We start from the raw sequence: 12,049 nt of genomic DNA on the forward strand, positions 1-12,049 counted from the left end.
AAACATTTATGAAGCAGAGAACCATGTTGTGAGGCCTAGTAAGAGCCAAGTCATTTCGGTCCCTGCCCTCTAGGAGCTTATTGTAAGGCTCCAGGTTAGCCTGCTGATAATTTTTCACAGTGGGGTTTGTGCTGTTTAGTGTCAGAAAGACGATAAGCCTGATGCATTGGAGCATTCGTAACCAAAGGAAATCCAGAACTGGTGATACGAGAATATGATTTTGAGGTTTGTGCTTTTACGGAAATAATCTAGTTTGAAAATTCATTTCGATCCTAAGATTCTGAAAGACTGATGTTTTACACGGGTAGACTGAGCATAGTGTTTTAAAGGCTAACCTTAAACTTAAGCTTTTGAGATCCTTTACCACTTATCTTCCAGTTATTCAGTGCATCTCAAGTGGTTGCTACCGAGCAGACAGCTTCGTGACATTTATGACATCTTCATGAATCTCCTGTGACTTTTTTTGAAGGGAGGGGCAGGATGAATGCGTAGACGTTGCCTTTGGGATGCTCACATTTTTGGGGTCTTGCAAATCTAACCGCTTTCCTTCAAACTCTGTGTTTTAGGTAATATAGAATATAGCTGCCCAGCCACGAATGAATGTGAAATCACAAAGCGCAGACGTAAATCCTGCCAGGCTTGCCGCTTCATGAAGTGTTTAAAAGTGGGCATGCTGAAAGAAGGTAAGGCACGTCGTTAGAGGCCCCGCGCTTTAGGGTGGGAATGGGGGAAGGGGTGTATGCAGGGGATTACAGAAATGCTAGAGAAATCAGGAAAAGAGGGGGTCACAGTAAGCACCCTGAATCTGATGACAGAATACTTGTTCACGCCTGAGTTTTCTGATGAGTCCTGGCTGACGGCTTGACATCGACAGGAGGGGACAAGGTGGGAAACGTCACATGTGCAGCTAAGCCCACCAGGTATGCTTGGTAGTTCTGGTTCTTTTTACCTTTACAATTTGCAGGAGGTGAAGGTCGAAGGACACCAAGAGGCTAGTCGTTGTCTTTTTGTGTTTCTTCTCTTTTCTAAGTTTGCAGAGAGATTTTTCCTTCCGTCGTTAATTGAGATATAGTTGGCAAATAAAAACTATATATTTAAAGTGTATGACTTGATGTTTTGATGTGCATGTGTACTGTGAAATAATCGCCAGAGTCAAGCCAATCAACATAGCCATCATTTCATATTGTTACCACTTTTTAAAATTTTTTTTAACGTTTATTTATTTTTGAGACAGAGAGAGACAGAGCATGAACGGGGGAGGGGCAGAGAGAGAGGGAGACACAGAATCCGAAACAGGCTCCAGGCTCTGAGCTGTCAGCACAGAGCCCGATGCGGGGCTCAAACTCACAGACCGCGAGATCATGACCTGAGCCGGAGTTGGCCGCTTAACCGACTGAGCCACCCAGGTGCCCCACCACTTTTTTAAAAAAATTAATTTTAGGTGTAAAACACTCTTTCTTTTTTTCCAGTCTTCTCTTTTGGACTTATGTTCTTATGACCTTTACTAGACCACTAAGAACTAACCCTTCATTTGACTAGGAACAGAGAAGACTCTCGAATTCTTCTTCTCATCTTGACTCTCCTCTTCCTCTGGGGGGAGGGTGGGGAAAGCTATAAACAAAGGGTGTATAATTGTATAATTAAAGCCTTATAAAAAGGTGACGCAAAATGTGTTGTCAAGTAAAAAAATAAAATAAAATAAAATAAAGCACAAATCCCCTAGTAGTAGGATTCACCGTATATATGAGTATATTTTTATGTACAAATATATATTTATATTAAATAAAAATTATAAAAAGTTTATCTTAATAATTCATATGAAAATATCTGGAGAGAGAGAAAGGAGAAAGAATGGTAGAAGGGAAATATGCTTTGTGGTAGGGTTCACATGGGGAAGTAGAAGGAGGGACAAATAAAGATTGGGGACAGTGTGGCACTGTAAATCCAGTGAGGAGGGGTATTTTCCCTTTTCACCATATAGCCTTTGGCACTATTAGGATTTTTCACAGTTAGTATATTTTATATTTTTAATGCCCTTGCTAAATATTTATTAAGGTTCTCCAGAGTGCCAGGCATCATTCTAGACTGCAGTGGTACAACAGTGAGCAAGTCAGGTATGATTGCTCTTGCTAGAGAAAACTTAAGTGGAAATGCCAATGGGACAGTTTTGACCAGGAAAAACATAAATAAAAACCCAACCGTAATGACACTACACACAGGACAAAGAATCTCCCTTTTAGTTAGGATGATGGCGATAGCTCACTTCTTTTGAGGTTGAAAGCTTTATCTTAGCAATTGCCTTAAATCCTGTAAAAGAGTGACAAACAAAACCTACTTCACAGTAAATGGTGAGTAATTGGTGGTCGACTTTTGGTCTTTATGTTGCCGCTTAGTTGAGCTGTAGAGACTCGCACTAAACTTATGCTCATTCAAAAGGGGTAAATTAAGAGTCGGGAGTTGAGGAATCATTTTCAAAGAGCAAATCCATGTATTTAAAGTGCTATAAAAATAATATATCAATTAGCGCTTTGAATTGCTGTGTCCTAGATGTGGCTTTTATTTTCAAAAACTAAAGTACATGGAGATACGTCTCCGTTTCCAGGTTGGTAGCATTTTTTGACTGGTTTCATTTTACTACCATGATTTACTCAACTCTTTGCACTTCCAGGTTTATGGAGGAAGTAAAAAAAAAATAATAAAATTTCCTCTAAATAATTTCCCACGTTGTGGTTTTGAAGCAGGAGCAGTTTTGAAGGGTGGTTAGAGTGACGAGGAAGTGTGAACTGGGTTTAATTAAACATTGTTGGTGAAAAGAAATGGGACAGTGCTTATCTGTAATTCACACCTCTTCAGTTGCCCTTATCAAGCCTTTAGAGGGTCTGTTTTCAAGGGAATTGCTGCTGTGCTGATATACTTAAATAATAATTTATTTTCCTTTACTTCCTTATGCCCACTTTGATGGGAAAATACCAGTTCTCTAAGCCCCTCCCCCCAAAAGGATGGCTATGAGTAAACATGGAATATTCCTCTTCTTTTGTACTTAAAAATGCAGTGAAATATTGTATTACACCCTGCATATAAATGCACAATTATGTTTGGCCATCTCCTTGGCTCAAGACTGGCCTCCTCAGCTTGGAGAGAATGATACTGTCTTAAATGTATCTTTATGGATGGAGAGGGATTTCAGTCCCGTGCAGTATGTCAGAGATCATGATGTAGTAAATCTATTCAAATGTAAACCTGTTCAATTCAATTACCAGTCCATAATAAAATTTGCTGCTACAACCCCCGTGTTGACCACAGCAGTCCATACAGGCTGATGGCACAGCAGGTCTGGAAATTGACAGACAAAATCTATTTAAACAAAAAACAACATTAGTTCTAGAATCTGAAATGAAATCAGATTTCAACAGCTTTGATGGGAACCTTCTTTCCTTTACCGGGTATTTTTATGCAACCAGCCAAATACATCTTAGATAAAGTGCTGCCTGAGGGAAATAAAGAAGTTTTCATTAAAAGGGTGGTTTAGAGAAAAATGAAACTTTCACTCTCTTAAACACAATGATCCCCGGGTTTATTCACTGGTATTTCTGCTAATGATTTAGGGTGCAATGGGAAGTGACAGCTTAGAGTGTAAACAACCCCACTTGCGTCACGGTTGTGCGCAATTAAATTCTTTTTTTTTTTTTTTGGGGGGGACAGAGAGAGACAGAGCATGAACGGGGGAGGGGCAGAGAGAGAGGGAGACACAGAATCGGAAACAGGCTCCAGGCTCTGAGCCACCAGCCCAGAGCCCGACGCGGGGCTCGAACTCACGGACCGCGAGATCGTGACCTGGCTGAAGTCGGACGCTTAACCGACTGCGCCACCCAGGCGCCCCATTTAAATTCTTATAAGATACGCCTTCTCCTTAGCCAGTACCAAAATTATGTCTGAATGAACTACGTGATTTTAACGTTAGAATTTTTGAGTCAAAAAGTTGTTATCGTCTGAAACAAAGAATTTGTTGTGTGGAGCAAATAACAGAGTGTCACAACATAAGAACAAAACAAAACCCCACACTTCAAGAAGTACAGTTAAAAAAATGAAAGTTTGTTCAAATCCAAATGGTTGTGCCATTCCACATCCTGAAAAATCCCCTTTTCTTTTCTGGGCTCTAGTTGGCTAGTAAGCCTCACGAATGATGGGCCAGCATTACTTTGTCAGCATTATACCATACTGTATGTCAGAGAAGACCCATCTATTACAAGATATCTGGTCCCAACATTCCCTTTTCATTTTTTTTCGGGTATTGCTTATTTGAAGGAAAAAAACAAGAACTAATCAAAGTGCACCTATAAATCTGGTCAAGATTTATTTTTATTTTGATCTCTCTCCTTGGTTATTTAAAGGCTATTGTAGGACACGCTGGTTCAGTTTACTCTCTGTCAGTGGCCAACAGAGACAGTTTATGAAAGCAATAATTATTTTATTTAGGTATAACATTCACTGATCGAAGGATTAAAGGGCTTTTGCTGTTTATTGGTATGATGGGTTTCACCTTGGCGACTCAAGTATTTTTCTTGGACTCTTGCACATGAGAGCAAGGCACCCACAGTCCTACACAGTGTGATATTCCCCAGCCAGGCCAGCGTGCATGACAAAGTATAGATGAATCACAGAAGCATGGAGGACCAGTTTAGCTATTTCATGCCAAAAGAGCGTATTTCACTTTGCCTTAAAAAAAAAAAAAAAAAAAAAAGATACTTAAGCCTTTCTAATCTTCTATTTCTTTCTTTTTTTAAAATTTTCTTAAAATGTTTTTATTTTTGAGACAGAGAGAGACAGAGCATGAGTGGGAGAGGGGCAGAGAGCGTGGGAGACACAGAATCCAAAGGAGGCTCCAGGCTCCGAGCTGTCAGCACAGAGCCCGATGCGGGGCTCGAACTCACGACCCGAGAGATCATGACCCGAGCCGAAGTGGGACGCTTAACCGGCTGAGCCCCCCAGGCACCCCTCTAATCTTCCATTTCGTCATCTGTAAGATGATGGCAGTAGTAGTATTTGCGAATAAAATGTCGTGAATATCCAATAAGAAACTGCAGGTTAAGTGCTCAGCATGCCACATGATATAGAATAAGGATGAAATCAATATTAGCTCTTGTTGCTGGAAACAGTAAGGGTCAAGCTTCAGGGTCAGGCGGACCTAGATTCATTGCCTGGCTCTGCCACCTCCTGGACCTGAACAAGTTGCACAACCTCTAAGACCTACTGCAGCCTATTTACTTGTGAGCATGGGACTGAAGACAGAACTTACCTTGCTTATGAGGTTTTTGTAAACCCAAGAGAGCTAATTTAGACACAGGGTATGTGGTTGGGGGGTGACGCCATGAGCTAGAATCTGGATATATTATACTGACCTCCTGGACTAATACAAATTCATATAAATTTTGTTATTTTTCAGCGATGTCAAAGATATTAGGGGTCCTTTCTGACTTTTTATAGACATACAATAGGTGAAAGTTGGTTCCAAAATTTCATAAGGAAATTTAGTTTTTAATATTTACCCTTAGGTCAAGCAAAGCAAGACAACAGCATAAAAAGGAAAAAAGGGACTTCAACCCAAGCAGTTTTCACCACCAAGAACATAGGTAAAGTGGTTGAGATGAAGAAAGGAGGGCTCATTCCTCTATCAGAAAAAATGGACAAATAACCCATATTTTAAAATGTGCATGAAGAAATAGAAGAATTCTTTTAATGTACTCATAGGTACATTAAATTTTACTAAGGGAATTTTGATAACAGAGTGTCGTGGAAAAAATTCAGAGGATAGAAATAAGTTTTAGAACGCCTCCATAAATATTAACTGAACTTCTCTCGCGTGTCTGGTAAAATACCATGCTTTAGCTTTTAATTGTGATTTTTCCACTACCTAGCATGGTGATTTTGGGGAAGTCCATTCAGCTCTGTGTCTATTTCCATATGCCCAGGGGAGCAGTTAGACTGCATTCTTTCTCATTAGTTGTATTTAGAAAATGATATTAGTTGTATTTAGAAAATGATACAATGGGAGCACCTGAGTGGCTCCATTGGTTAAGAGCCCAACTCTTGATCTCAGCTCAGGTCTTGATCTCGGGGTTGAGTTCAAGCCCCCCATTGGGCTCCACACTGGGGCTGAAGCCTACTTAAAAAAAGAGAAAAAGAAAATGATACGATGTGCATAGAAACATGATACCAGTATAGGACACAAAGGTACTTGTAATTATTCTGATGATGACAATATCTGTGAGTACCAACCCATAGGAACTATGATTTGTAGATCGGCTAGTAAGTGGTGCCCTTTTATAAATTTTGTCTTAACTGGATAATTCTTTGGATGCCTTTCATCTTTCTGAAAAAGAGGAAGTATGTTATTTTTGCCACAGTTGATAGGAATGAGAGGGGAAGGAACCATGGAACAATTAATAGATATTTCAATACTTAGGATCTGAAGTCTTGTTTATGCATTTTTGCCTGTGTTTGAAAAACTTTCCCTCTGTATTTTCTCACAATCCTCCCATCTCTTGTCAATATATTGAAGTGCAGTGGAGTTTTATTTTTGGGAGCATCTGAAATCTTCACACAGATTGCTATATTACTACCAGTCAGATTTATTTGAAGTTCGGATGGGACATTTTTAACATAAAAATATTGACATAAACAGGAGAGGAGAAGAGCAGGTTTATATAATTTTAGATGACTTCTAAATACTTCCTCACGGGGAAAAATGAGTCATTAAAACTAATAACATACTTATATATTTTATGGATAGACACATTTGCTTTCCTTATTTGATTTGACATTTTGAAAGAAAGTTTCTATTGCAGAAGTGCTTCATATTTCCTCTACTTTTTAAAGTCTACAAAATACAAACATCAAGAGTCCAGGTAGGCATTTTAAAGGATGTGTCTGAATTGTGAGTCTGTGTCTTTAGGATACAGTCAAAGCAGAGGATGGGAATAGGTGTGTTGGAATAAGTCACCGTTCAGTGTGGAAAGGGCACAGGATATTAAGGTTCCATTATCACCTTAAAGCCTCACCCAGCAGGACCCTGAGTGTGAGATTCTCATTAATCAGATGAGGAATCCAAGGCTCAGAGAGTTTCAGTGACTTACTCAATGACCCATTGCAGGTAGGGTAGGAATGGGATGAAAAGTCAGGTACGTCACCTTTCAGGCTCTGTATCTCTATCAAGCTTTGTTGCAGTCTTGGCCTAACGGGGTGTTACTGCTCCAGCCTCGGGTTGATTGCCCACACTCTCGGCACAGTGGGCTGGTACTGGTGCCAGATATCACTCAGGGGTAGGAGAGATGGGGAAGAGACCTGGTACTCCCAGGAAGTGGCAGAGTTTGTGGGTTCAACAAGGGGTTTGTGCCTAAGGTATAAGTGACATTCATGAAGAGGGGACTTTTCCTTAGGATTCTGATCTCAGGAAACCAAGCTCTTCTCACTTGGGGTTTGATGAGGCCAGGAAGACGCAGATAGTGGTGGGGATCGGTCCAGAAGAGATCTTTACGGAATACCTGAGCAGCTAGAGTGTTGGGTTAATTGTGAGTTGGAAGAAGCATTGTGTACCAGAAGCTGTGGAGGTCAGAATGTCACAGCTTAAGACCCCGTGTGGAACAACATGCTTAGGTCCCTGTGTTTTGGTTAGGCTGAGTTAGTGTCTGCCTCTGGATATGAGGTCCCCAGGGAAAGAAGTTAACTTCAAACCATTGGAGGATCTAGAAGTATCTTTTATTTTCATTCCTGGGTGGATCTTAAGGGGGTCCTGTCGTCTATACCCTGCTGAAATATCGGCTTGACAAATCATTGCCAGCCTCTCTAGAATGGAAGGCCCTCATCTTTTGCTCTGACTCATGAATTAATAGGGCTGACCTAATGTTTAGGAAGCCTTTGGGTGGAAGAAATGGTAGTAATTTCTCTTCTTCTCCATTCAAAGATTCTTTCTCCAGAGGCCCTATTAATTCTGAGCTATCTCATCATAATTTGTCGGGTATACTTCCTATTTCCACTTTTCAGTTTAGAGAAGGCATTGTGTGTGTGGGTATGGGTGTGTAGGTGTGGTGTGTGTGTGTACATATGCATATATAAGAGAACACAAATTATAGTATTCATTTAGTTGCCATGTATTCATTTAGTTGCCATTATATCTCTTCAGTCAGTTGTCTTGAGCCCCCAGGATATAAAGAAAAATTATCCCAGAACTGTTTTGCCACAACCACAGCTTGTGTCTTGATTTATATATGGCAGTGGGAACTCTGAGAGTCTTCTGGGTTTACCCTATCAGCAGGATAGCAAAGAGCAACTTACTTGTCTAATTACCCTTCTGTTTCATATCCTCCATTTTAATAAAATGTTCATTTAAAGGGTGTAGTGTTTTCGAGGTAGGTTCTCTTTAAAAAATAGAAAGCTACTCAGGTCATTTAGTAACAAGCTGATTTGTTTTTGCTTACTTAAAGAACCTGCTTAGTGCAATTTATCCTAACAAAATATCTTTTGTAAAAACCCTCTGAAGAAGACATTGCCAAGGTGATTTTTTTTTTCCTCAAGTCTAATATCATTATGCTGCCAAGTCGAAAACAGAAATTATTGGTAGGGAAATTTGGGTTCCTACTGCCTTCAAAAAGCAGAACAAAGAAAAGGAGGAAGCTTTAATGGTATTCAAGGAAAATATTTCTGTGTTAGATGACAGTTAATAGAACTGCATTGACCTCACTGGTATTTCTTGCACTCTCTGTTGTAATATTATCCTAAGAAGCTCCCTCATTAATGCAGAGTATTGAACAAAACTCCCAAGTTATAATATAAGCAATAGCGAAGAGCACCTTCTTTGTGAGCTTTGTCCTGACATTAAGCCATTTGGGAATATATTTAAGTGCCACAGAAAGTTATTTCATGTACAGATACTGCATTGCCAGATGGTGATTTTTTGGTCATGCTTTGTTGATAAGAAACTTGAGCAGTCTGTCTCAAAATTAATAGCAAAGCGTTTGCAGGTAAGAGTAATAACATAATTCTTGAGAGCTTAATATGCATTAGGCTACGTGCTATGTGCTTTAGTTGGATTTTTTTTTTTTTTTTTTTTTTTGCTGTTCCTCACAGTGACCCTCAGAGGTGGGTATTTCCCCATTTTGCAGAGGAATGAAAGCTTAGAGAGGTAATGTTACTTGCCAAAGTTCTCACATTGCATGATAAGAGACTGGATTTTATGGCAGGCCTTCTGACTCTACTGCCTGGGCTGTGTATTTGTTTAATATAGTTTGTCTTTGTGAACCATAGGAATATTTAAATATATATTTAGTTTGGGATTCTTCAGAGGCTATGGGTGTTAGGAGATATTGAGCTCTTAAATGATTACTTAAGTAATCATTAAGAAAAAAAAAATTAGGACTTACTTCATTGCTTTGAGTTCTTCACTTAATGTCCACAAACAGAATGAACTGTGTTGGAAGGCAGTAAGTTTCCCATCACTGTGAGAGATGTGGAGAACAAGTTCAGGTACCATGTGGGGTTTAGACTAGAATATCTTTTATGGTCACTTCCCATTCTGAGGTTCTTGAGATCCCACCATAAACTTTGGATTAACCTGCCAAACGTTATAAACGGTATGAATAAACATAACAACACTCAAGCTGTTCAATCCCTGGGAACCTGTTTCAGGGGTCTGTGCTTTTGTCAAACAGTGTATGACATCTTACATAAATCCAAGTTGGAGCATAGAGGAACATTTTGGCGTAGGTTTACTTTCTGGCTCTAATTTTTAGAACTTCAGAACCAAAGTCCTTGTAAGTTTTGCCTTTGTAGAAAGAAGTGAACTTGATTTATTGACTTTGAGCACCATCTGCCTCAGTCGTTTTGAGAATATGGCCATAGTGGACCACTGGAGTATTACAATCTTATTCGTTTTATTCATGGGGAAAATTGAAGTACCAACATTTTAAAGATTTGTCCATGATTCTGTATATAATCCATGTGGGTTTTAGGCTGCCACATACTCCCTGTGCGTGTCTGGGTCTCTGGAATATTTATTTATTTATTTATTTATTTATTTATTTATTTATTTATTTTTGAAAAACAACAATTACATTAGAAATGAAGTAGACAGATTCTCTCTTGTGGACTTACCAAACATAGCATCAAGAATCCTTTGAACTGAATAAATCTATCCTTCCTGCATTTGTGTTAGAAAGGACAGAAAGATTGAAATGGTTAAGAGAAGGTTCTTTTAGCTCCCTTCCTCCTGTGTTAACTGGAATACTATTAAAAGTTAATCATTTATTTGACTGTCCACATTTGTCATTTCTGTTTGTGAGGTTGATATAGGAATCCAGCATTTGTCTAATATGCTACCCATTTTTATTCCTTTTAGATTGTAAAAAATTCCCAGTGGATTTCACCTGGGGTTGGGGGGGGGCAACCTGTTTCCACATTTACTCATATACTGAAAGTACAATAATGGCACCGTGAGCAGTGATAGAAGGGGGAGGGGAGGCCCCCATCAGATAGCACTCTGATGTGGAATTTCTTCCCACTGGCCTCCAGACAACAGATCCCTATTTCTTTCTACCAGTGTGTGTATATGGCATTGATGTTCATGACATCGTGCTTAAATTTAACATAAAGGAATTCTGGTCTACGTTTGACAAAGGCCGTTTCATTTGGGCACCATTCCTGACTGGTTAGTTACCTTTCTACTGTCTAGTTAAGGCTCTTCAGAGTGCAACCCCGTCTCTGTTATCAGTCATCCTACGTGGTTTTGTTCATTCCTATGTCTCCCTCAAATGAAAGTGAGCTCTGGTCCTTTCTTGAGAGATTGTTCTGTAGTTCTGCCTCCCTCTCCCTTAGTAGGTTGTAGAGCCACCAACCAGCTTCCCTAAGGCAAGCTGTCTGCAAAGGAACAAGCCAGCTGGCTTGGCCAAGGTTGATCAATGATGAGAGGCAGGCTGGGTTCCAGGTTCACAAAAGCCACTCAGTGGAGAGTAGGTCAGCGGCTTCCCCAAAGCCAATTAGCTGGCAGAAGTCTGAGGTGCCTGGCGCTAGCCAAATTCCCTGAGCCTGATGGTACTGGTGGGGAGTCCATCCTTGGGCTTCCTGGCAAACCAGACTTAAGTGAATGGCAGATTGTGCTATTTGAGAGCCAGTGTGGCTTTATGGCTACTAGAACAAATATCAGGGACCTGCCACTCCCATTCAGCCTCACCCCGGTAGACGGTCCTCAGGTGCAATGTATTTCAGCTGATTATCTACATCATAAATTTATTTTTACATGACTTCAGCTTTTTGACGTTGACCTGGATAGGAATCGTGCCATTAAAGGAGATTAACATGGAACTGATTTGGGAAGTAGGAAGCATTATAGAGACCTTTAAAAGGAGTGTTAGGATTTCTGCTATTTTAAAGCTCCAATTGTAGCAGCTGCTTCTTTTATAGATAACTGTTGTGATAAGATGAGACCTAGGACAAAACCCAGAGGGAGGGTTTCTTAGCAATTGCCCTTTGATTAACCTATTTCTCCCAAGATCACGTGTATCTAGGATCATAATCGCTTCCCTACTTTTTCTCAATGATTACATGTTTAACTATCAAGTCTTTTATTTTCTTTTTTAAAATTTATTTATTTATTTTGAGAGAGAGGGAGAGCATGAGTGGGGGAGGAGCAGAGAGAGGGGGGAGAAAAAAATCCCAAGCAGGCTCTGTGCCACCAGCACAGAGCCCAACATGGGGCTCGATCCCACACACTGTGAGCTCATGACCTGAGCCAAAATCAAGCCTGATCGACTGAGCCACCCAGGTGTCCCTCAAGTTTTTTTTTTTTTTAATTTACTTTAATGTTTGTTTCTGAGAGACATAGCACAAGCGAGGCAGGGTGGGGGAGGGCAGGGAAAGAGAGGGAGACAGAGAATCCGAAGCAGTCTCCAGGCTCTGAGCTGCCAGGACAGAACCTGATGCGGGGCTCGAACCCACGAACTGTGAGATCATGACATGAGCCGAAGTTGGATGCTTAACCGACTGAACAGCCCGGTGCCCC

General features: G+C 40.3%; 1 protein-coding gene across 13 annotated transcripts in view; it reads left to right on the forward strand.

Moving 5' to 3' along the window:
• The window catches only part of ESRRG (estrogen related receptor gamma), a 627,347-nt gene that overhangs the window by 471,782 nt on the left and 143,516 nt on the right, over positions 1–12,049 (forward strand). For all 13 annotated transcript variants that reach the window (XM_045455764.1, XM_045455761.1, XM_045455763.1 and 10 more), the window contains one exon: positions 567–683. In XM_045455764.1, coding sequence (XP_045311720.1) covers positions 567–683 — 117 coding nt within the window. The remainder of the gene's footprint in view (positions 1–566; positions 684–12,049) is intronic.

This window comes from Leopardus geoffroyi, chromosome C3 (genome assembly GCF_018350155.1).
Source record: "Leopardus geoffroyi isolate Oge1 chromosome C3, O.geoffroyi_Oge1_pat1.0, whole genome shotgun sequence".
Taxonomy (NCBI): Eukaryota; Metazoa; Chordata; class Mammalia; order Carnivora; family Felidae; genus Leopardus; species Leopardus geoffroyi.